The sequence below is a fragment of the Erpetoichthys calabaricus genome, chromosome 7 (genome assembly GCF_900747795.2).
Source record: "Erpetoichthys calabaricus chromosome 7, fErpCal1.3, whole genome shotgun sequence".
NCBI classification, from domain to species: Eukaryota; Metazoa; Chordata; class Cladistia; order Polypteriformes; family Polypteridae; genus Erpetoichthys; species Erpetoichthys calabaricus.
In genome coordinates, this window is record NC_041400.2 from 131,905,792 (window position 1) to 131,932,193 (window position 26,402).

The 26,402-nt window shown below is 34.1% G+C and overlaps 1 protein-coding gene across 6 annotated transcripts in view; it reads left to right on the top strand.

Moving 5' to 3' along the window:
• Nucleotides 1–26,402, top strand: part of nrg1 (neuregulin 1) — a 169,151-nt gene that overhangs the window by 118,319 nt on the left and 24,430 nt on the right. For 2 of the 6 annotated variants that reach the window (XM_028805397.2, XM_051929584.1), the window contains 5 exons: nt 5,545–5,677; nt 14,668–14,726; nt 22,858–22,881; nt 25,495–25,597; nt 26,092–26,218. In XM_028805397.2, the coding sequence (XP_028661230.2) occupies nt 5,545–5,677; nt 14,668–14,726; nt 22,858–22,881; nt 25,495–25,597; nt 26,092–26,218 (446 nt within the window). Of the gene's footprint in view, nt 1–5,544; nt 5,678–14,016; nt 14,085–14,667; nt 14,727–22,857; nt 22,882–25,494; nt 25,598–26,091; nt 26,219–26,402 lie in introns of all 6 variants that reach the window. The other 4 variants (XM_051929582.1, XM_051929586.1, XM_051929583.1 and 1 more) reach the window with 2 other exon arrangements.

The following is a 26,402-nucleotide window of genomic DNA, read 5'->3' on the forward strand; positions in this document are numbered from 1 at the left end:
CCTTGGATGCTTCTAGTCCTCCCCTGTTAAAAAAGAACATGCTCTAAAGAATCTGGAGTTCCTCATCCTTTTCCTTAGAGATTCTCCTGTGCTTTGGGCATGCACTTCCCAAGGAGGCAGGTTAAATTGTGAATACAGTAAAACTGCATTCAGCATTCCATATATGTTTTATACAGCTTAAACAAAACCTCCTATGACATTTACTCCACAGTGTGCTATGTAAATTAACACCTTGCTAGCTTTTGTAATCATTCCTGCACACTTTATGGCCTTCCTTGCAAGGCACACTTTCATGTCTAAGCCACCTTATATCTTTATATTTAAACTTCTTTTGCCCTTGGTCTTCCAAATTTTTCTGAGTCTGTGAGATTAACTCATTTACCCATGTTAATACTAATCTATAAGTGAAACCAGTTTATGAAATTATCTGGCAGTGGTAGCGCTGCTGCCTCGCAGTTAGGAGACCTGGGTTCGCTTCCCGGGTCCTCCCTGCGTGGAGTTTGCATGTTCTCCCCGTGTCTGCATGGATTTCCTCCGGGTGTTCCAGTTTCCTCCCACAGTCCAAAGACATGCAGGTTAGGTGCATTGGCAATCCTAAATTGTCCCTGGTGTGTGCTTGGTGTGTGGGTGTGTGCCCTGTGGTGGGCTGGCGCCCTGCCCGGGGTTTGTTTCCTGCCTTGCGCATTATGTTGGCTGGGATTGGCTCCAGCAGACCCCCGTGACCCTGTAGTTAGGATATAGCACGTTGAATGATGGATGGATGGAAGTTAAAAATAGTGGCATTCTTAACACTGATCACTATAGAGTCAGAAATTCCTCATCATAACCTTTTGCATTCTGTACTTGAGTCAGTTTTGTACTGGCCTGTACACCACTCCCTGAATTGCCACCTGCTTGTAGTTTAATTATTTGTTTTGCATAAGACAAATATTTTTGTAGAACTCATGGTAAATTATATCATATTTTGTATTCCTATCGGATGTTTTCATTGTTCCTTACAAACATCTTAATTTGTGTGGCTCCTGTCTAAGTTACTAGTGACTATCCACTAATATGCTAACAACAGATGGCTGTTTTCAGTAGTGCCTTTTACAATCAACTTCATTTAATTTACTTGTAACACCAGGTGTCCTGATTAGCCTGTAATTAGCAGGGTGGGTTTGAACACACTCTTGCATTTTGGATAGTTTACTGTATAGATTTTTTTTCTCAATAATTGAAAGCAAAATGTGTTCTTACTAACACCAAATTTACATTATCCTATTTACATCATTCTCTTTTTGCCCCTCCTGAACCTTAAATAATTTGATTGATCTTGCAGTCTTGGAAGTGCTAGTAACCACAGGACACAGGAATTTTGTGTTAATGTGAATCACATTGTCTAATATAGACATCATCACATAAAGAAAATAGCTTCTAAAAAAAAAAAACTATGACAACCGTGTTACACAAGTAATTCTGAACAGTGTATATATTCTAACCAGCCCATTTTGATATAGATACATCTGAATAAACGTAGTAAATGAACTTTGGAGTTTAAAAGTTAGGTCACCCTGTTTTTTGCAGACAAACAATCTTATCCTTGTCATAAGGATATTTAAGGGTTGAATTGCCATCGGGAGACAGTGTCATTTTATGATGCATATTGATTAAGGATATGTTTACACAGTTAACTGTTTTTATATAATTAATTGAATGATATTATATAGTATTTGAGAGCTGATTTGTGGTTGGACACCTCACAACCCACTTTGGTAACAGTAATAGTGATAAGAGAAGCAATGATAATTGTGAACAGAGATCTAAATTTAAACCTTTGCCAGATCTGTGCTGATGTGCCTGTGTTATTTTTTCTCTAACTTCATATGAGCAAGCAGGTTTGAATTTGGCAGAAGTAGGCTGGTCAGCAGTTGCAAAATGTTGAAGTATGAAATGATATAATGCTAAGATTCATTTCTTTTCTGGTCACTTATTTTTATGTACTGTAAACTACATAGCAATACAAGTACTAAATATTACTGTATTGCCAACAACCATTAAAAGTAGAGGACCAAATAGTACTATATTGCAGCTGCTGTTATTTTAGATACAAAACAGCACTCTTCATTAATGTGCCTTTAAGAAACCCTTTAACATTTACTTGCATTAAGGATTACAAGGTATAAACACCACAATCACAAGACAAATTTATATAAAATCAAAGAATATAAAAAAAAAAAAATCCAAGAATATTACTTGTTTACCCATAATAATCTAAATACCTTCCATTTTTAACCACATTTCTTTGTATCCATCCACTCATTCACAAATCAATGCACTTAATCCAATTGAGGGTCATAAGAGCACATTAGGTACAACACAAGGACCAGCCCTTACCAACACTCAGTCACCTCAAGACTATGTACTAAATACAGTAGTCTTTGAGAGTTTGCCTTATAGTGGTTAAAAGTATCTACATTTATGGTTCCTGTACCAAGAGGTTCAATAAATTAAATTCAAAATAAATTTTGATTGTTTCATGTATCTGAGAAAAAGTTAAACATAAAAAAATCCTCTTCTTTAGTATTTGGTGATGTTAATATGTTCCATTCCTTAGATGGGATTTCCAGGGCAGCCAGGATCACAACTCTAAAAATTATATCGTTTATCAAATCATTTGGTGGCAAATTGTTTAGAAAAAAAATCTGAAATGTATCTCTGCTGTTAATTACTTTTTAAAGTGACTAGCAAATGGTGAGGCTTTTGGTAAATAAAGCAGTTAGAATGAGGGATCACCTTTGGCATTCCCCTTGTGTGGATGCAGAACTTAAATTAAGACTTGCATCTGAGTATTGATTCACTGTAATAGCCTTCTATGAGGCTTATTTGTGCTCTTGCAGTAAGCTCTTATCCCAGGACATAAAGGAGGAAAATATTTGTCATTTCATTTTCTGAGTGTTCTTTTCCCTTCCTAGCTTGATTATTTGATTTCAGGTTGGTAATTTTATTACGCTCTAATGCCAACACTGACGTCTTTCCTTTCAATAAGCTTTCAAGTCAATAATAGAACTGATGACGTAAAAAAGAGGTTTTTTAAAAAAGTTAGTCTTGATCTAGACTAACAGGAGAGTGCAAATGCTTTGCAGAGCACTGAGAGTATTAGGAGAATGAAGTGTTCCAGCTTGCTGTTCAAATGCATCTTTATGCTTCCTGACATTTTAAAATGCTTTCAGGTAAGGCAAAGAAAGTCAAAGGCTTAGTAATGTGATTCAAGTTGTTTTTTATTCATTTGCAAATACAGATTTCCTTAATATCCTTATAGTTGATATTTTCTTTTTCACATTTTGAATAGTTTAAAGAACAGAGAGTTAATGTAATAGAATTATATCTTGTATTATTACATATAAGCTTACATGTACGTATTTTGCTAAATTATTATGACTGTGTGCTGTAGGCAAGAATGGCTGTTGAGAAAGAGTGCAATAAAAGAGTGCAGTTCAATTGTGAATTTCCTCTTGGGATTAATAAACTAACTGTCCTATCTATCTTTCTATCTATCTATCTATCTATCTATCTATCTATCTATCTATCTATATCTATTTTAATTGTAATATCCTATTTGTGTTAGATGAGAATACTTGTTTTTAAACTTGTGGGAAACTTGAATAAGTAAATTATAATTTTGAGAAAGTGAAAATAAGTGGTGTATACTTTTTTATTTAATGTTATGTAATGTATTTGTGAAATGTAATAGTGAATTACTTTTCAGTGTCTAATTTGAAGTTTATTTTAATTTGATAGTAATAAAACAGTTATTCTTTTATTTTTAAATAATATTTAAATGAAAATCATTCTTGGTAAGATTTAACTTTATACTTTTTATAATGGAGTATAAATGAACTCCTGTTTATTTTTTCCAATTCCATATTGTTTGGGTTTCTCATATTAAGCACAGAGGTTCCGTTGGTTTAATTTAGATGAAATGTAAAACTGTTTATAAAACAGTACAGATTTTAAACAAATAGACTATAATTAGTTCCTACCAACTCATGGCTAAGAAACACTATTTTGTTTTCCTGCATTTAGTAGCATAGTCTAAATATGTTTTTTCATTTTCATAAAATAAATAACATGTATGGTTATGGTGAGTATAGTCTTTTTATTTTAGAAGTAAATGGTCTAACAGCTGTTTTATTCTTTTTTTATGGGTGTTCTCTTGTGAAGGAGGTTTATGAAATTCAATCACTTATGCAGTTGCCCTCTTCTTAAACAGTATTGTTTATATGTCGGCATGCATGTGTATATACTATATAGGTATATAAAAAATACACATTGTGCCTCCTGAGTTGATAATGAGATGAAAGCAAGGGGTTAGGTGGACGAAAGTCTTTTTAGCTACTTTTCCTATAGATTATAGCCTTTTTGTGCATTTTATGGCTAATACATTTACCACTCTGTACAGTATAGTTGTATATACAGTACAGTGTTTGTTTCTGTAGTTATTGAACAGCTGTATTGAAGGCCAAAAACAGTATTTTTATCAGAGATAAATATTTCACAGCAGCCCTTGTCTGCCATCTTTTGTTTATCCTGGAAGGAGCCCTTTTCATACCAGCTGAGTTTTTTGACCCTGTTTGAAAAAAGTACAAGGCCATCAGATCTGTAAGCTTCAAAATACTATAGACCACAATCATAAAAGAAATGTGCCAGGGCAAACAATGCAAGTTAATCTGTAGTATAAACAAAAGTATTTGTTTATTGAAAAGTAGTCTTCTTTAAAGTTTTGTATAATTGTAAATTTTACATAGTAATTAATGGTGATAACTGCAAGCTTTGTCCTGATTAATGCATAGTAGCTAAGTATATCTTGAAACTGATACAGAATGTCCAGAATGTTCTTCCAGCAGTGCTGGAAATTCATTGTAAATTCTTATTAATTCAGAAAATTAGAAACCTGAAAAAGAAGAACCTTTCCAAGAATCCACAAGGTCAATACTGGAATAAGTTATTAGATCTTAATGTAGGTCTCTAGTTTCATGGTGACAATATATACTGTACTTTTAAGAGCATGAGGTCATTAAGTGCTTTTACTTTTTTATCAAATGCAAATTGATTTTCTGTCTCAAGTTTTGTTGGATGTAAATGATTATTATACCTATGTCATTATATGTAGTATTTTATGGAACTTGAAACTACATCAGATTTAATGAGTAGATTCGAGAGATGCCTTGTTTAAACTAATATTAGTTTTTTTTCTTTCTCTGCTTTTTTTCTTTCACTTTGAAGTATTATAGGCAGTCCTACAATGTTCTTACTTGCATAACTGTGCTGCAGCTAGTTGAAGTGGCACTCTGAATTTCCTGGATGTTTTAAGCAATCATTTGCTAAATAAAAAAATCCTGCAATCTTATTGTTTACAATGAAATTCTGTAGTATTTCCTTTAATCTATCTACAGTAATCTTTTCGTGATTTTACAGTATAGTAGTTTATATACGTTTTATCCCTCTATGTATTGTACACGCTAATCATAATATAAAAAATATAATTTTTTTCTTTCTTTGTAGCTTCTACCACAACACCTCCTCTAGGAACTGGCCATTTCATAGGATGTAGTGAGAAAGAGAAAAACTATTGTGTAAATGGAGGTGAATGCTTTATGCTCAATGATGTTCCCAGCAAAATCAAGTATCTTTGCAGGTAAGCAGTTTTTATGATTTAAGAACAACATTTTAATATATCATAAAAATAAAATAGGCCTAATTGTTGCCTTCAGAGGGGATTCTTGAGAAATTCTTTCACACAAAAATCACTTTTTCTGGAGATTTTAAGCAAACTGATTTTAAAGAATTTTATGAGTAGCCTGCAGTATGTTAAGGAGTAAAAATATGTTTAGAAAGTGTGGTAGGTATCATAAAATATAAGATGCTACTGCAACATTTTCACTAAACCTTTTTAAAATTTTATTGGACTGAGACATTTCTTTTGATGTGCATTTGTTGGATCCCACCTTGCCAACTCAGCAGCTGCTTGATTTTGGGAACCTGGGAAAGAAGCAGCTACATTTTAAGTTTGAAAACTGCTGGTTTAAGCTTGACGTTGGTTCGCAAAGGAAAAAAACAACAACAACTTGAAAGACACATCAGGTATCTTAATGTTTGCATGCTTTGGCACATTTGCCGAGCAAAGCTGAACTTTTGAAAAGGCAAAGTGCTGTTTTGTGTAATTCTATAAGCTAAGAGGAAAGAATTTAAATACTTTTAAAGGAGCGATCCTGGTGCATGATTGAAATACTATTTCCACATGGAAGCCTGAGTGATTATCTCCTGATATCAGTGACCCAACAGAGAGAGAGCATGTCTATGACGACAGCAAGATGCTCACAACTCCAGCTCAGCCCAGGTTATTTTCTGGATGACTGTTAATGGTAGACTAATTGGAATAACGTATTGATTCCCAATCAGATATTGATGAAAATATATATAAAGTAACGTTGCTTCAAGTAGCTAGTATGGAAAAATATGAACAGTTATCCAACTTGATAAAGTACATAGAAAACATTTAAGGATAAAGGGAATTGTGAAAACATAATTAAAATTATTGAAACAAAATTTTCTGCAGCAAAAAAGGAATATGTAGAGTTAAGTGAGGAGTTTTATTCTTTACAAAGTGATGAAGATGAACAAAAGAAGCAAACGTAAAAGTCTCAGTGCTGAACTGAAGACTTTATATACTTTTGTTGAAGATAATATGAACTGGTTATGGAAGATGCGTCAAAATAGAAGTCACCCCAAGGCACCTTCCAATACAGTAGATGAAAAACCAATATCTCCGAGTAATTCAAATCTTTACAAGGCTCCTGAAAAACCAATATCTCTGATTAAATTCAAACCCTTACAATGCTCCTAAAAATGTAGATGCAAATTTATGATGCAAGTAGCTGTTTACACTATGAACAGCAATCTAAAGTGCACATACCTGACAGAAAGGTCCCAGTGTTTTAAGGTGACCCAGTGGCCTTTGCAAACTTTATTAGAGCATTTGATCAAATCTGTGGGAGAGGTGATGGAGAAGCCTTAGACGTCTTGGTGCAATTTACCAAAGGTTCAACATATAAAATTGTTAAAAGCTGTACATAACTGCCACCGGAGGAAGTTAACAAAAAGCCCAGGAAGCAGCTTAAAAGCTATTATGGAAACCAGCTACAGAGAGCTGATGCATACCTAACCAAAGCAGTGAAGTGGCTGTAAGTAAAGTCGGATGATGGAGCAGGTCTGAGAGATTACTCATCGTTTCTTTGCAGCCGTATAAACATTATATCCAACGTGAAGAACGGTTTTGAATTTGATAACAGCTCAAACATTCGTACTGTACTCTCATAGCTTCCCTACCAACTGAGAGGAGTGGGAAAATATACAGTAGCTTGCAATACTGAGGAAAATTTAAACAGGCTCACGACTTGCTGACCTAGTTGACTTTCTAGAACAACAGGCTACATGATCCTTACATCCTGTGCATGGTAGAGCTTATCAAAGCCATATTTCCAAGAAGGAAAAGGAAAAGACTGACAAAGGGAAGTCTCCCCTGAAAAGTGGACAGAGAAGAAGCAGTTTTGTTACAGTTGCTGCTGAAAAGGGAATTCAAGACACCTCAGTCAAAATGGCAGAGATAGCTGTTTGTGCATTACATAAGCCCTGTCTATTTTGAAATGAAAGTCACATGCTTGTTGAATGCAGTAAGATCAAAATGAAAGTAGAATTGACTTTTTGAAATCTAAAGTTTTATGCTTTAAGTGCCCTAAACAAGGACATCTTAGTAAAGACTGTGTAGAAAAAATTAAATGTCAAATACAGTATGTTCTCAGCTACATCCAGACATTTTACATATGAGTAAAGAAATAGGTATAGAAAATAAAGCCTCACCCACTAAAGAAGAGGACATTAATCCATCAGAAAAGAAGAATATTTCTTGTTTATATGTCACTGTGGAATTAGAGACATGTACTGCTACCAGGGCTGGTAAAGAGTATGTCCTAGCTTTGGCCCCAGTGAAAGTTGAGTCTAAAATGAGTGAAAGCTGTATATAAACCTATGCCCTTGTAGACTCAGGCAGTACAACAACATTCTGCACAGAAAAACATCAAGAGCAGTTAAATCTTCCTGGAAGAAGAACTCAAGTTCATTATCAGCATGGTGGAAAGGGATAATGAAAAGTTCCATCCTATCAGAGTTACAGGTTTGTGGAGCTATGAGAAAACATATTTATTGAATTGCCAGAAGTTTATACACAGAATTTTTTCCTATTAAAAAAGGAGAACATCCCAATGCTAGAGGAATATCGCAAAATGGTCTTGCCTCAAAGATGTGCATCTACCATAGACAAAAGCAGAGGTGGGCTTGTTAATAGGTACAAATGTCCCTAAAGCCGTGGAGCCATGATTGGTCATACACAGTAGAGGTGAAGGATGGATTGTCAGTGGTCTGCTAACGGGGTCAGATAATGAAAGACTGCAAAGACATACACTCAATCTTGTGTCAGTAATGGAAATAGAACAAATGTTACTCCAGCAATACAATACTTACTTTCCAGAGCACAGCAGTGAGGAGAAAGAGGAAATGTCACAAGAAGATAAGTTCATGCCCATAGTCTCAGAGTCTGCAAAATTGGTGGACTGACACAATTGCATAAATTTGTCTTTGAAAGATGAGATACTTAACATGTCAAATAATCGTTGGATTGCAGAACAGAGTGCTATTGTTCTCAAGAAAACATTAATTAAATTAACATTTAATGAGGATTACAAAATATTCTTGAAAGACATTTTAGATAAGGGATATGCTATTAAGGTACTCACAGAACAGTTATCACTCGGCCAAGATAGTTTGTGGTACATTCCTCACCATGGAGTATATCATCTAAAGAAAAATAAAATTAGAGTGGTTTTTGACTGTACAACAACTTACCAAGGGTTCACACTGAATGAACAATTACTGAAAGGACCTGACCTAACTAATACTTTGCTTGGAGGATTCAAAACCAGCCACATTAATAGCAGATATTAAATCAATGTTTTACCAAGTAAAGGTTCCAGATGAAGATGCTGATCTCCTTCGCTTTTTGTGGTGGCCTGAAGATAATCTGTATGACAGACTAGAGGAATACAAAATGACAGTATATCTTTTTGGTACTATGTCCAGTCAATATTCCATCTCAATTTAACTTGTGGGAGTTACAATAGAATCTCTCATAGACTATGCATTAATATATAGTCAAAAATTTTAGCATAACTAAGAAAATACTTCTATCAATAAAATAAATGGCTCTTACATATCCAGCCCCTAAATGTTGATGCTAAGGGCAAAATCATTTACAACAGCACTACTTAGATAAGAGCCTTAATTTATTCATGAACAGTTAAATGAAAACTTAAAATGTAAATGTAAAAGCACAATCAGTATTTAAGCACACAAAATTTAAGATTAATCATTTCAATTAATTGCTTTTTCTTGGAGCAAGCACAAATTGCTTATGGATCTGTCCAGTGTGCTGGTTTTAGTCTGCACTCACACTCTTCTGACTGCACCTTTGGGACCTGGCATTGTTTTCATGACAACCCATTACCTGAGAGTTCCTAGATACAGTGTCATCTTTGAGAACATCTTCACCTGGTTCAAAATGTTGTCTTGGTGAGAACCATTTCTGACATTCATGAAGTATTGTTAAATACGCTTTAGTCCATCTTTTCCAAAACAAATTAGCACTATTTTGTACTTGCTTTTCCAGCATCTTCCTGTATACTGGTCATTTTTAGAAAAAAAGTCCTGGAGGTATGCTGGATGGAGTCTTGAGTAACAGCAAGTGATTGGATGTCAGTGCCTCCGAGTCATTCGGATCATCTGATATCTTTGTAAGGGGTCTGTTGCTGATGATGAATTCTGATTCAAGCATCACTGTTTGAAGACTTTCATCATCTAACGTTTCTTGGTTAAGCACTAAGATGCTTCTCAGTTGTCTTTCCCGCATGCCGCCTTGGTCTACACTGATAGCGAAATAGGAACCAAATAGGAACTGAACTGACAGCATTTTTGTTTAAAGTTTAGTGACTTAGAGACACCAAAATCAATGACGGAAGAAATCATCTACACTTTATTCACAGCTGATTAAAAGAGAAGAATCCACAATATGTGTGTTTGGCAATTATAATGCATCAGTTGTTATCCATATTACTAACCGAAGGTTGTAAACCGGATGGGCGCATCGAAGCGCATGCGCACTGCCGCACTGCAACGAGCCCGCCCATAGCTAACGACACAGCCACATAAAACACACAAACGAGAACGTTGTACCCGCCCATAGCTAACAACACAGCCACAGAAAACACAGAAACGAGAACGTTGTACCCGCCCATAGCTAACAACACAGCCACAGAAAACACAGAAACGAGAACGTTGTAAACCGGATGTCACGAATCGCCTACCAGTGTGATACAACACAGCCACAGAAAACACAGATTAGATGTACCAGAATCAGCCGTTTGCTTAGGCTGTACAAATCTGAGCCCATAGCTAACAACACAGCCACAGAGAAAACAAAAATGAAATGATTGAGCGCATATTTGAATCACATTACAGTATTACAGTACGGAATCCCCAGACGTCCAGACTTCGAAGCACACGCGCACTGCCGCCTACAACGCTCTTCTGAAACACCACAGGCAGAGGAGTCACGGCTCAAAAACGAAACAGCTCCCAGGCAAAGGAGTCACGGCTCAGAAACGAAACAGCTCAACTAACGGAAATACAAATCCAAGCCCATAGCTAACGACACAGCCACGGAGAAAACAAAAACGAAACGATTCAGCGCATATCTGAATCACATTACAGTATTACAGTACACAATCCCCAGACGTCCAGACTACACAGCATATGTGAATCACATTACAGTAATACATTATTAACAGTCCAGCCACGGAAAACACAGAAACGACACCAGATGGAAGAAAACAGTAAACGAACGCTCCGTATTAAATGTAAGTGCGATTATAATTCCTAACAGTAAACGACTTATAGCTAACGGAGTCACGACTCCAAAAAGAAACAGCTCAACTAACGGAAATAAAAAAACGAGCCCGTATGGATAAAATGAATGAACGAAGGTGCCCACACAAAGACACTACTTTAGTACAAATATATTTATTTAATTAAATGAAAACTTTACCATGGCTACGACCTGTAAACTAAACCTGAGGTAAAGTGTGCACGCCAGGTTGTACGGCCGCCAGAACGCGACTGCCCACACCAGCGCATATACCATGTTCGTTTAGTAATGTGGCCCTCCATGCCCGGATCCGCCGACATGGCCACTTCAGCACGCGAATCCGCCGCCGTCAGCAAATGACTTCTCGCTGACGACACAGCCATAGAAACACAAAAATGAAACTGCATGGCTAAAACAAATAAACGAAGGCGCCTACAACTGAGTCACAGCTCCAAAAAATATGTGTATATAATTAAATGAACTTTCCCAGGACGCACCCACCCTCCATGAAATTTCATCCCTCCAAGTATCGGAGGGAACAGAAAGTGATTGCCATTCTTGGATTTGCGATTCTTTCGCGGGCTTGCTGGTTTGGTCAGAAGCATTGCATTATGGCAATTGCAGTACAAAGAGATGAATCATTTAGTTTGACTACCATTAGATATTTTAAAATCCCTTTTCAAAAATCACTTGAAACTTGACTATCTATAGTATTGTACCAAATATTTGGCATTTTGTTTGGCATAAGGATACCAGTCCTGAACCAATGTTTGTCATTTGGTTTCCTTATTTCACATAATTTTGCTTACTGGTTACAACCAATGGTTTTAACACTACAAAGGTATTTGCCTAAAAGCTGTAACATACTCTGCAATCTGTGTTCATCTGTGTCATTTTGCCCTACTTTTTGCACCCCACCCCCACTTTAATCATCTAAATGAATGCTGCAGATGCAGGATTTCTTATGGGCAATTGAGAAATGCAGTCAACAGTCCTAAAGATACACTTGGCTCTTGTCCATTAGATGCATAAGAGAGTGTTTCAGACTGTTCTGTAAGATTAAGTATTTGCTTAAATGCCCCCATGACTAAGCAAAAAATGCTGCTGAACTTAAGAGCCCATGTTGTCTTATTATAAGCTCCGCAAGGTTTAGTCATTAAAAAAGCAAACACTTTGTTCTTTTTTGCTAATCACAGGTTGATGGTAAGAAAGCAGTTTTGGCTGATCAAGATATGTAGATGCATAGGAGTGCTGATTTAACACTACTTGGTGATCAAAGTTTAAAAGCCTCACAGTTTAAAAATAAAAAAAGAAAGAAAAGAAACTTGTGTGCAGATCAGGTAAAAAATTTTAAGGCTGTTGATGAATTCTTTACTTAAATATATGTATGTATGTTTTAAACACATACTGTATTCATATATAATTAACAAGTTCATACATCATGTTAAAGGTACTGGCAAACATGCCTTATTAACACTCCATTGCTTCCAAGGTAAATTGGCATAATGGTAGAGACATTAAAGTGTATGCTAAAAAGGCAGGAGACAACAGACATAATTATATTAATCACAATACAGGACCTATACCTGCGTCCACAGGGTTTTATTGATTCTTTGTTTGAAACGGTTTGACAGACCTCTGCATACATTTGCCAACTCCAGGGGTTTGATATACTGTTTCTGCTTTGCACATGAAATGTAAATAACCAGTATACCAAGACTACCTAAAAGGCTAAGGAAAAGAAAATTGTCATATGCAGCATTTTTCAGTGTATTTTATGGTAGTCAATACTGTTGTGCAACTGTTGGTAAATGTAGGAATATTACTTACCATGGAAAGATCGTCAAAAAAATCTGTCACCCTAAAATATTAGCAGACCGTCTTCTGCACCACTTTGTGTAAAGTGTTACGGTGCATTTATTGCATCCCTTGAAATATTAATATATTACTGTAATTCTGTAAAAGACATTGCTCACATCTGTATACTTTCATTCAATAACGTTGTACAATGGGAAAATAAAGGTGCTTCCTTCCAGGGCTGGACATTTGTACTTCATTTGGCAATTTGACATTGCTGCATTATTGTGTTTTTGTGTTTTGTATTTCATGTGTGGGTACAGCTGTAGCTTTTTAATTTTTATACTATTTTGTGTTTTCTAATAAAGTGTTCATTGAAAACAAGTAATATCTGTGCCCTTCCCCAACACTCCTTTTTAAGTAAAATTTGCTTGAAAATACACATTTGTAAATGTCGTCCTTAGAACTTCTTAGAGATTTGACCCCTCTAATTTCAGTATATTGAAAAGTAGACTAGCTATGCATCTGTCAGCAAAGAGCTCTCCAGAATTACCAGATAAGCTGTAATCCTGCTGTTTTTGGCAGAATGTGTTATTATAAAGATTACAAGAGCAAGTTAACTACCTTAGGTCAAAAACAAAAAATGTGTTTTGTGCTGAAGGTGCACTGAATAATTATATGAAGAAATAAAATTATAATCTCGAAACAAGCAAACAAAGATAAATCTATAGAATATCATAACTAGCTTGGCAGAACAGCTACAAGCCATCACAAAAGCTAGGAGCTATGATACCCACATAATTAGCATATCTTCTTATAACTACACTAAATGCTTTTTTCTCTTATCAATTGGAAATTGCACACCAACAATTAATACAGTAATTGAGCCAAATGCATTGAAGCAGAACACTGATTATGCTTCGCTTGACAGCAGAGAATGGATGATATAATCTAGACTAGAGAAAGAAGAAATATAAAATCCAGTTTCTCATTGATCCCTGAAAACTGTTTATATTTTGATTTAATTCCAGAAATGTATGGGAACTTGTACATTATTCAATTTAAAAAGTCAAAGGAGTTCTTTGTACAATGTCCAGAAACATATTGTTGTTGTTTCATTGAACCTCAAGCAAGATATTTCCAGCTAATACCACAGATACACTTATTGGATTTGGGTTGTTTCTTATTTCATTTTTGCCCTCCAGGTGCAAACCAGGATTCACGGGAGAGCGATGTCAAGACATTGTGCCTTTGAGAGTCCTAAGTCCTCAACGTATGTCCCAATCACAGAACAAAATGCTCTTCAAATCACTGGTGTTTAATCACTGCTAAAAATGCCAATCCCTGTGTTTTTAAATTAACATGTTTTGGGATTTAACAGTTGATTGATCAATTTTCATAATTTTTTTTTCTCCTTTCTATAAAGAAAAAGTTTTTGTTACTGTGCATTTATAAATTGTTTCCTACAGACTTCCAATGTTTAATGTGCCATTTTGTTACTGCAGGGTGTGGCTACCTTAAAAAAATTAAATTACCTATCTCTGATTTACTACTTCAGAATGAAAATCTGGTCAATATTTCTATGCCTATTAATTGAAAAAAAAAAAACATTTAAATTAATCTGATAAAAGTAATAGTATTTTAAAATATTCATATATGGATCTTTGAAGCCTGTAAAAATGAAAATGAACTATTTTTGTCTGAACACAGACTGGCTTTCTTGACAGTGATGAGCACTGGTGATGCACACTGACATGATAGGAATCTGCTCTGGTTGATACTCACTTCTTCTCTTGTCTTTTTTTTTTTTTTTTCTCTGCGTTTTTTTTTTTTTTTTTTTTTTTTTCCCCTCTCAGGTGCCCCAATGAATTTACTGGTGATCGCTGCCAAAACTACGTAATGGCCAGCTTCTACAGTACGTCTATTTCCTCTTTCTGTCTGTGCCTGAATCTGAGCATGCTCAATCAAAACAGCTTTCTGTTTCATTTTCTTCTCAAATATAGACAGATTAGCTTATATTATCAATTTGTGTTTTATTTTTTAATTGTAAATGGGCACTGGAACACACTCATATTTTAAAATGACACTTTTTAAAAATACAGTACTTAGAAATAAAAAGCACACACTGCATAATTAATAGTTCGCGTGTATACAAGTAAGAACCCTAATAGCTTAGGAGAACCCATTAACTTAAATTATATTCATAGAGAGCTGAATTCATATAAGGGAAGGTTGCAGGTGATTTTTATGTAGATACAAGATGTGATGTTCAATATAAAATATGCCTATCTTCATCTCCACATCGTTAATTCACGTTTTTGACAGTTAATTAGGTTGAGAATTGCTAAAATTAGTTTTGATGGTAATACCGTTACCTTGAGAGATATATATATATATTATATATATTTATAATGATTTTCCTGGTATAGTATAATGAATACAAGCACACAATTAATGAACACCCATTTCACAGAATACAGTAAATCTCTGTAAGGTTTGTTGATTTGTAATGGTACTTGTAAGGAATTCACTGTTAGGCTGAAAATCAGTCATTTCACTAGAAGCAAAACCATTAAGACCAACACCATGTAGTTCTGTGAAAAACATTTTTCTGAGTCAAGCTACAGATTGTTAGTTTATCCAATTTTAGCCATTCTTGTTTTTACATAAGCAAATAAATTCATAAAACTAGTAAGTATTACTCTCTGACATAATAAAATAAGTATTATTTGTATGGTGTAAATCTGTCTTTCTTTGCTTTTTGCTAAGCTTTTATCTTTATACCAACAACTGTATAGTATACTGTACTCCAATTCCTGACAATTGTCTGGAATGATGTTATTGTGTTGTGAATAACTAATGTATAAGGTTCTACAGTTGCTGCTTCAATTACAGTTTGTATTCAGAGTCTACAGAGATTACACCTATCCTATATTAATTTAGGAATTCATTCCAGCTCAAAACTAATTGAAAAAAGTGTAATGTGAGAGAATGAAAACTTCTACTAATTTTTGTAACATCCATCATGTAAAGTCGATTTTCTTCCACATAGATACTTTATTCAATGTACAAAACTTGAATTTGTTCCCAATGATTGCAAAACTTCCACATTATTAAAAAAAAAAATACCATATGTTTTACTAACATACTTTTTTCTGAGGCTGTTTACCTATATTTCTGAACTAAAATTGTTTTAGTCATTTAAAGCAAGTTTTAATGCCTGTAATGTAAGTTAATTATTAAAAATACACTTTCAAGTGACAAATATATGTCAAACTAATTCATTTTAAGCCTACAAAAAAAGCATGTTGCACTTTACTACTCATCCAAGGTTACTGTGACCTGGCAAACTGTTTACATTTTTCAGCAATGTGGAGAACTAAATTGAATATCCATTCATTGTTATGATATAATAAATCACTTAAAGGGAGAGGTTTAGCTTCTTGACTTATGGACTTTAAATACAAGAGGCACATAAATTATAAAAATATACATCTTACTCTGCACAAACATTGTCTTACATTTTAGTAAAACAGGACCCAGCCCATTGTCAATGATAAACCACATGCACACAAGAATAATTTTGGCGACACGGCTTCTCTTTTAATGTAAAAGTTGAAAAGACTGAAATTTTTTTTATCTTTTAAAGAAGAAATGCAATAAAGAAATAAACTACAGCAAGATTTGTCCAAATAAGAAAAAATAAGCAAAAATATTTAATTTCCAAAAACTAATCATTAACTTATTAATCCTTAAGACTTAACTTACTGAAATTATAGGACGTTTTGAAAAATATTGAATGTTCAAGAGTGGACAAAATGCAATTTAAAGGTGAACAGAACAATCAGCATACACTGTAAGAAAGTCATCATAACAAAGAAAGAATAACAGTTGGTGTGACTATATAGTCATTTCATGAGCTGTTTCCCCCTCACCACCAAAAATAGAAGCAGTTAAATTATAAGTAGATCTGGAAAATTGGTGAGTTAAACACTTAGTTTTCAGTTTTGATGTGTTCTTGCTACACAAAGACTAAATCGCTAAATGGAATATCCATTTTTTCAGTAAAATCTGTTTGTGGTTAATTGTAATTATAGTTTTTAAGGAAAAAGTAGCCTAGGAACAACAAGCATATCTAGCATCTTCAAACACTAACTAGCTAGCAGTGTGCTCAAGCAAATCTTGATCAGTTTAGCAAAAAACTAATAACCCAATTCTAGTAATTATCAACTCACACCCTACTTTGACGGTTTACATCTTCACATCACTCTTTTAATAATTAAAAGCATTTGAATATCCAAAATTGGTGCACAGACCAAGCCAATACCTTTATTACAGTCCGTGCTTGGGGAAAAAATATTTGTTTATGTCAGCAAAAAAATGAGATGTAAACTATTTTGATTCACTATTCAAGAAGAATTTCATTTTTGAGCAAAAAGTAAATATAGTACCAGCTTTTTCTGAATTTCAGAGAGAAGTATTATCCACTATATGGTTAATTTCTGACACTGTACCTTGAAACAAAAATCAGCTTTGGTCAGATGTTTCAATAACACAAGGACTGATGTCAAATTATGAAATTAATTGGAATTAAAGCCTGGAGCTCTTCAAAACCAGGGTCAATATGCTTCGCCTGCTGAATCCATACGATTGTAGCTAAATTTAGTTTTTTTGGGGTTTTTTTTTTGTTCTCAAAACATATAACTTGCTGCCTTGTCTGGCATTTGTTTGTGCATGCAATATGCATTAAACCAGTAAGTCAAGTTTTTTAAATCTTTTTGTGTTATTTCTACTAAACAAATCAGTGAACATTTCTGTAGTTCCAGAGGATTTACAGCAACCAAGGAATTCTTCAGAAGTGGATCTCTCAATGCAGATGACATATAACTTGTATCCATTCATTTTATTGTTTAGCTGCAGCAGTGTAAACTTGTTTCTCGCTGTGGAAGATAAATCTGTCATACACTATATATATATTGTTAATAACTTAGAGCTGGTTTTGTTAAAAAAATGGCCGGCTAGTCTAAAGTATTTTGTCGCAATTTAAATTAACAAGCAGTTTTTTTTTTCTGGTTTGGCATCCCTTTTGACCTATACAACTAGTCAGAGAAGATGAGAAAACATAATGCCAAAGACAAAATCTAACCCAACAAACACTAACCCATGTCCACAAATACCATATAGCAAGAAAAACTAATATTGCCTGTAGTGTAATGCTAAACTTTTTTTTTTCCATGGAGAAGGACATATTTTCACATTTATGGCCTATTCTAAATCCAGTGCTGTGGACCACCTTACCATAATCGATTGCAAATCAGTAACTCTTCATTTCATTATATGCATTCTCCTCATGAGAAACATTGAACTCACACCTTGGACCTACCAGCATCACTGAAGCAATCAGAACATTAGAAAGTATTCCGGTGGTGGTAGCACCATAACACCAAAAAAATAGTCTAAACTTTTTTAGGAACATTTGATTTCTTATTTATATACTATGTTTATGGATTACCAGAAGAGGCCTTCAATGATTAATGCTATAAAAATGTGCAGTGTTGATAATGAACATTGTAGTAAGTTAAAACTGTCATGTAAAGGATTGTAAACTTTCAGGAAGTTTGCTTCTGCACTCTGCACTCCCTGTCTTTGGTTGTCACCAACTATTGCTAGAAGATTTTGGAATTCCTCTTGCTTTTTCATGAACACTGTGTAAGTAATGTAGATTTAACACTGTGTTTTAAAGGCCAATCTAAAGAAATTTCTAAGTAATTTTTAATCTTTGTACTTATTTAAAGAAAAAGTCACATATTAAAAAATCTCTCAAATGATAAATTGTATGTGAATAGTTTTGATCTTTGAAGATGAACGAACTTGCAAGATGTTCATTATCTTTAACAAGTAAAATTTTTTTTTAAAACAAGTCTGCTTATTAAATTATTATTTTTGTCAATGAAAGTCAGTGCAGGAAACATGACAGCTAAGGTCAGATTATTTGCAATTGTTCATGTCTAATTTTCCAGACTGACACAGGAAGTGGTGACAGAGCTGTTAAAGGCAGGCTGATCTTCTGATTACTTGGCGCAAAAGGCTTGAAGGTTCATTTTTAAGTAAAAAAGAAAATGCCCACAATTAAAGGCATCATGTACAAATTTCCTCATTTCTCTTTACAGGCAGAATTTGTATCAGTTTGTAATTTAGAATATGTCTCATTAGGTGGATAAAGTATTCTCATTATTGTATTTGATGTCTTTTAGTATTCATTTGTAGCTTTACAAATATGATTTTAATATTCTGAAATAAACCAAAAATAAAGATAAATCTATACATATAAAAGGCAAAGCCCTCACTGACTCATCACTAATTCTCCCACTTTCCATATAGGTGGGAAGCTGAAATTTCGCATGCTCATTCCTTACAGTGTACTTACAAAAGTTAGGTATGTTTTATGTCCTATTGCAACACCCAAGGGGTTGTGGGAACGGGTGTACCCCCTAAGCTGTATATATAGATAGGGGAAACCCCTCCTCACTATTTCTGCGATTTCCGATATACGTAGGAAGCCCAAATTTCCCATGCTCATCCTTTACACTGTACTTACAAACGTTAAGTTTGTTTTATTTCGCGCCGTGCCCCATAACGAACTTCCGAAAATAACGTCATCTTTTTGGCAGTTCTCGCCACTGTGCCGTAAGGTACTTTCGGAACTGACCTCTCCTTTTGGCAGTTTCATTCCTTATTTCTGTTAAACAGACGATTTATTTCACGGCAGAGACGCACAAGGGCCGCCCCCCTGGTCCCCATTCCTTTTTCTGCGTGGCCGCTGTCCGCACACCTACCACGTGGTTGGCTGCCTGCCTAAAAATGTGCATTTCTCATACACAACATTTACAATCATAAATTCTTTACAATCATCAAATTTACTCTCAATACTTAAATAAGCCTACGACACTTAAATTGACAATCATGTTACGTTATTTTTAAAATGTTTCCTTTTATTTTTCATAACTTCTTTAACACACTACTTCTCTGCTGCGAAGTGCAGGTATTTTGCTAGTAAAGATATATGAGCATTAGTAAATGGGCACCAAATAAAGTAACAAGGCTATATCTCCTGAAACCTTTAAGATGATTGACTTAAATCAATAAAACAGCTGAAACTGAAATGCATTAATCAATTTTAACAGATAAGACACAAAAGCAAGGTAAATTTAGTGTTTTAAATTCTTAATTATCCAGTATTGGCAAAAGAACTGCTGCAATTGTCTGTTAATTATTCCAATCTTCTACTTATCTTTGAATGTCATGAAAAGTTTTTGACTCTCTCACCCGTTTCTTGTAAGGCTCCAAATTTTTCCCTGTTCTATAAACATTTTGCTAAGTTTCTTTTTATGGTTAAGGATAAAGACAATACAGTAATCCCTCCTCCATCGCGGGGGTTGCGTTCCAGAGCCACCTGCGAAATAAGAAAATCCGCGAAGTAGAAACCATATGTTTATATGGTTATTTTTATATTGTCATGCTTGGGTCACAGATTTGCGCAGAAACACAGGAGGTTGTAGAGAGACAGGAACGTTATTCAAACACTGCAAACAAACATTTGTCTCTTTTTCAAAAGTTTAAACTGTGCTCCATGACAAAACAGAGATGACAGTTCCGTCTCACAATTAAAAGAATGCAAACATATCTTCCTCTTCAAAGGAGTGCCCGTCAGGAGCATATAAAGTCACAGAGATAGAGAAAAGCAAACAAATCAATAGGGCGAAGCACCGCGGCACAAAGCTGTTGAAGGCGGCAGCTCACACCCCCTCCGTCAGGAGCAGACAAAGAGAGAGAGAGAGATAGAGAGAGACAGAGTTTATTTTTCAAGCAAAAATCAATACGTGCCCTTCGAGCTTTTAAGTATGCGAAGCACCGTGCAGCATGTCGTTTCAGGAAGCAGCTGCACAAAAGATAGCAACGTGAAGATAATCTTTCAGCATTTTTAGACGAGCGTCCGTATCGTCTAGGTGTGCGAACAGCCCCCCTGCTCACACCCCCTACGTCAGGATCAGAGAAAGTCAGCGCAAGAGAGACAGAGAAAAGTAAGTTGGGTAGCTTCTCAGCCATCTGCCAATAGCGTCCCTTGTATGAAATCAACTGGGCAAACCAACTCAGGAAGCATGTACCAGAAATTAAAAGACCTATTGTCCGCAGAAATCCGCGAACCAGCAAAAAATCCGCGATATATATTTAAATATGCTTACATATAAAATCCGCGATGGAGTGAAGCCGCGAAAGGTGAAGCGCGATATAGCGAGGGATTACTGTATACAATATTAGTGTATTGTTAAAAAGTGATTACATCAAAGTTCATAGCACTAAATTTTGAATAATTGCATTGAAAATATTAGTAAATGATATGTCAGTTTGTTACACCAAAGGATGATGATGTTACAATGCAAATCATCCATCTCTTCATTGTCAGAACTTGCTTTTTCTATTACAAGGTCACCATTAAGAAGAGCCTAATTAGCAATGTTGGTAGTAAAGCAGGGCCCAGTCCATTGACAGAACACTTACCTATTAATGAGCACATTAAAACAAGAGTATCCAGACAAAACCTACATAGAGCTTGGAAAAGCATGCATACTGCACACAGACATTGGCCGGCCAGGCTGGGAATCGAACTAGATGTATAGTTGGCTAAGTAGTTCAGCATAAAGTTATAAGTTCTGCAAGGCTAACCTGAAGTAGGCATGTAGCATTCACTTATATTAGCAATTAAAAGAAAGTTTTTTATTAAATTATTTATGGTAAATTATTTACCTTTATGCACATAGAAACAGACCTTTACAAATCCTGAAAAGTATGTTAATTAAAAAATAAAGTTTATAAAGAGTGAGTTAGCATTACTATAATAACACCCTTTTAAAAGACGGGACAGGTGAAAATTTGTACTCCGCTTTAATAATGAAAAACACCTTCAACTGTAAGTCAGTCATATGCCATTAGGAAGCAATCGTATTGATATAATAATTTTAAAAGATTTAGAAAATAAAAACTTCAGAAAACTTTGCAATACATCATGCAATTCTACTTATGACCAGTATTCTTCTTTAACTCTAGTTTCTTCTCTCCAAGACATTCTTTTCAGCTTTTTTCTTTTTTTTAATTTGTTTCAAAATATTCATGAGCTATAAGCACCTATCCTTATATTTTTGTTTATAGGTTATCAGTTTTTTTTAATAGAATGCTCTTTGACACAGCGGTGTGTTTAATTTTTTTCTCATTTGAGTGTGAGCTCAGTATGTTTTTTCTTTCTTCGCTTTTCTGTAATACATCGAAGAAGTTTATTTAAAGAGATTGGAAGGATTAGCTCTAGCTTCAAATATTTAAACAAATGTAGGAAGCCACTCTCTACTGTTTGCTGCTGCTCTACATAGTCCATAGTTGAGTCTTTAACTAGAAGAATGTGGGAAGTTTCTTAAAAAAAAAAAAAAGTAGCATTTATAATGTTTGGTTAAGATAATGTTAGCTGTAAAATAAGGTGCTTTCGTTATACAGAGTATTTCTGCTTAAGGTTGTAAAAGTAATGAATATTCCATATAAATACCTTCTTCAAGAAATCCTTTAATGATCAGCTTCCCTTTGTACATCATGATGCTACTTTATTCCTAGATGACTTACTTTTCAAGTGTTTCCAGTCATTAGAAATGGCAAATTTTACAAAAAGTTATCCAATTGTATGAGAGCATAAAAGCCTGCACCCGACTGATGGTTTCATGTTTTAAAGACAGTGACTGTTTCATCTCTTGATATTATTTTTCTGCAGTAATTACCATATGAACATTTCTAGTAAACATAACTCAAAACACACACATCTTTAGACAACCAGTGCCTCATTTTGTTGTTTACTACTTTCCACATGTTCTTGTGTAATAATAAATGAAAATGAAACGGTAATCAACAAGTATACATGTCAGTTATCTTAAGTACAGTATGGAGTAATGTTCATTTCTGAAACTGTTTTTCCTTTCTCTTTCTTTTCAACTTGTTTTCGTTGGCAGAGCATCTTGGGATTGAATTTATGGGTATGAAACACTCTTTCCTTTTAGCTTGCAGACCTGGACTCTTAGGATTTTGAAACTTTCAGTTTTTAACTCAAGCTAGTTTCTGTGTAATTTATAAGGGATCATACAGCCATAACTGTTAAATGGAAAAATATGAATAATAATAAATTACAAGTGACAAGTACCAAATTCTTAAAAATATGTAATTCTCGGCATAATTTCACTAGTGTAATGTCAAGAATCATTCTGGAAATTTTTTTACCATTAGTTAATTTTAAATGTACTTCCAATATCAGTTTAAAAACTGTTAGCTACTTTTTGGCAAAATTATTAATGGTACATTTTGATGACTTTGGTTTATGCCAGATATCTTTGTACTCTACAGTGTAGGTAGTACAACAACATATTCTGTTAACTACTGAGATATATTTCTAGGCATAGGTTAGGAAATGAGAAATTAAAATCAGAATATATTAATCTAAATCCTTTAGAATTCATGATTGTACACACAGTTCCATTGTTATGCTGTATGGGGTATCCCTTCAAACTTCTGCTTAGCCTTTCCAAGCATTGCTCCTTCTCTCTTTTTCTATTATCAAGCATGTTATTCCAAGCCCTTCCATGTTATTCCAGTTGACTCTTAGTTTTTTTTTTTTTCTTCCATTTCATTGAGTGTCTCCCTGTCTTTCTCACCCTCATTTTCTCTTTCACTACATTGTCAGTGAAAATGATTGATAACTTTTGTTTTGTCAATTTAAAACAGCTCTTGTTTCATGTTAATGATTGTCTAATTTGTCAAATGTTTGATTTGCAAAGGTTTGTTCACAGGAAATGTAGATTTTTCATTGCACTTTATTAAAGTTGACACATTTATTGTGTCTTGTTTAAGAATAATTTACTCATGTAACACTAATGAACAATGATTTTTAGACATGAATTGTATTTATTCATTGTATAACTTGTGTGCTATTCTAAAATATAACAGAACTTTGAAAATCTAGTGAAACAAAATATTTAATTTTAAATAAGTATCATAATTTAATTAAAGTACAGCCTTTTCAAAGGTATCAAGATATTATGAAAGAAAGCATTAAATGTCCAATTCTAAGCACATGACCTGTGAACAAAGCTACACATTTAGTTTAAAATATGTTATATAGATATTTTTTTTATGCATTGTACAAAACAAAAAACAAAGTGAATGTATTGCTTATTAGAATTACTTTAGCTGTTTGTTTTCCTTTATATATGCCCAGGTGCATATGCATTAAATTTTATATGTATATGCAAAAAGTGTACTTTACTTCATGCAGACATGGATGTTATATCCAAGCATCTTTGAGATTTTTGATGTCCCTTCTTATGTTTTTAAAATTTGACGCAGGATACCTTCATAAAAACATGTTCAACAAGTACCAAGCAGTGATAGAATTTTGAGTTTCAAAAAACTACAACATTTTATTTGAATTTTCCTTTTGATTAGAATTTTTCAGGTATAAAAATCTGATTAAATTATTTATGCCTTATTAGTTACTGCATTAGTTATTGTCCTCATTATGACTTATGACTAAAACTTAACTACAAACAAGAATTCATTTCTACAACATATTTTTGCTAAGATGTCTGTTGTGCCTTTTCATTGGCTTTCGAGCTGTCTTAAGGGTCTTTTGAAATGTTTGCTGTAGAAACCATGGGCAACAATGAATAGGACACAGAAGGTGATCTTAACAACAAGGATGCTAGTGAAACACCAAATGGTACTGATAGCATTAACAGCAACTGCCAAGCCAGTTAGGATGAATTTCATCACCTCACTTAAACTCACAGCTACCACCACTCCATGAAAGAATCCTGCAGCATTTGTCCTGCACCAACACTACTTCATACCACTTACCCCATTAATCCAGACACACCAATCATATTCATTCGCTCATTAGCTCTTATTACTAGAAATGTCTCCTCTGGAATAGTTAATATCTCTCTTTTTTTACTTAAGTTTGAGAATGTCAGTATATATTGTTGATTATTCATTTATTTCACAGTGTTTATTGTCATTCCCATATATAATGCATGAAGCAGTGTTTTAGCATTACTACATTCTTTGTATTAAACAATGACACTTTTTTTTACTTTCAACTGTTAAAAGTACAAATAGTTTGTTATAAATACAGTATTCCATTAACAAATGTAGATTTACAGCTTTAATCTTCAAATAATTTTCCAATGTTGTTTTTGAGCATACTCAAGAAAAATACAATTCCAACAGTATTCCAAGCTGTTACAAGAAAGCTCACAACAGGCCAATTTAAGACCACTGGTTAACTCAAACAGAAAACCAACACAGATACAAGCTGAATGTGCTGATTCCATCTACATAGTTCAGGCCATAAATTGAACCCAAGTCTGAGGAGCTGGGGAACACCTGGGCTAACCATTACACTGCTTTAATTGCTTAAAAAATGATATATTAGTGATCCACAAGTGCTCAAAAATAATATCCATGTCTGTTCAGAATTTAATTTACAAGTCATATTTTTAAATACCTCTTTAATGTATTGCATTTATATTTTTTTATTAATAAGATAAATCAAATGTGATTCAGAAATATAATTTTTTTTCTTGTTTTTTTTCTAGAAGCTGAGGAACTGTACCAGAAACGTATTCTAACTATTGCAGGCATATGTATTGCCCTTTTGGTTGTTGGCATTATGTGTGTTGTAGCCTACTGCAAAACAAAGTAATTCAGTTTTTCATGTTTTTTCAATGATTATATAAGTACACAATTAAAATGTTTGTAGTAGTATGTAGCTGTAAGAAAGACTGTAAGAAAAATGATCCAGAATTGTATAGTTAATTTATTTAAGAGTGGACACACAGTAGATAAGATTAAATATAGAATGAAGAGAAGAAAATGCATAACAATTATCACATATCTAGTAAATGAGGCGGATGCTCCTGAAGTGCCCTATGTTTGACTTGACAAAAATACAATTAGAGAGATGCTTTTGCTATACTTTTTGAAGATGTCAATAATATTTAGATTTATGGATACTTTAAGAATTTTTCAAAATGAATTTGGATAATTCATAAAACATTGATTTTACTATTAACTGTTGTTGCAAAGCATAAGCTGTTGCATCTGACATAAGGTAGAAAACTGTTTGAAATCTGATTATTGTACATAACAGGGAGTGCTGCACTTTATTTATACATTTAATTTGCTCAAAATAGGAAACAGAGAAAAAAGCTTCATGATCGCCTAAGACAAAGCTTGCGATATGAAAGAAACAATACAAACAGTCTTGCAAATGGACCTCATCACCCAAACCCCACAACTGAACATGTCCAACTAGCGCATGTAAGTTGTTTTTGACTGCTTTCTATATGATATCCTGATATGTTGTAAATGTAGTTTATATGCTGTTTATTTTTGATATTAAAAAAATAAGTTCTTGTTGTTAAATTAGCAGTTATGATTTTCTGTTGTGTTTTGAGGCATAAAAATCAAACTTCCTTAGCTAACTTGCATATTTGTCTCACTT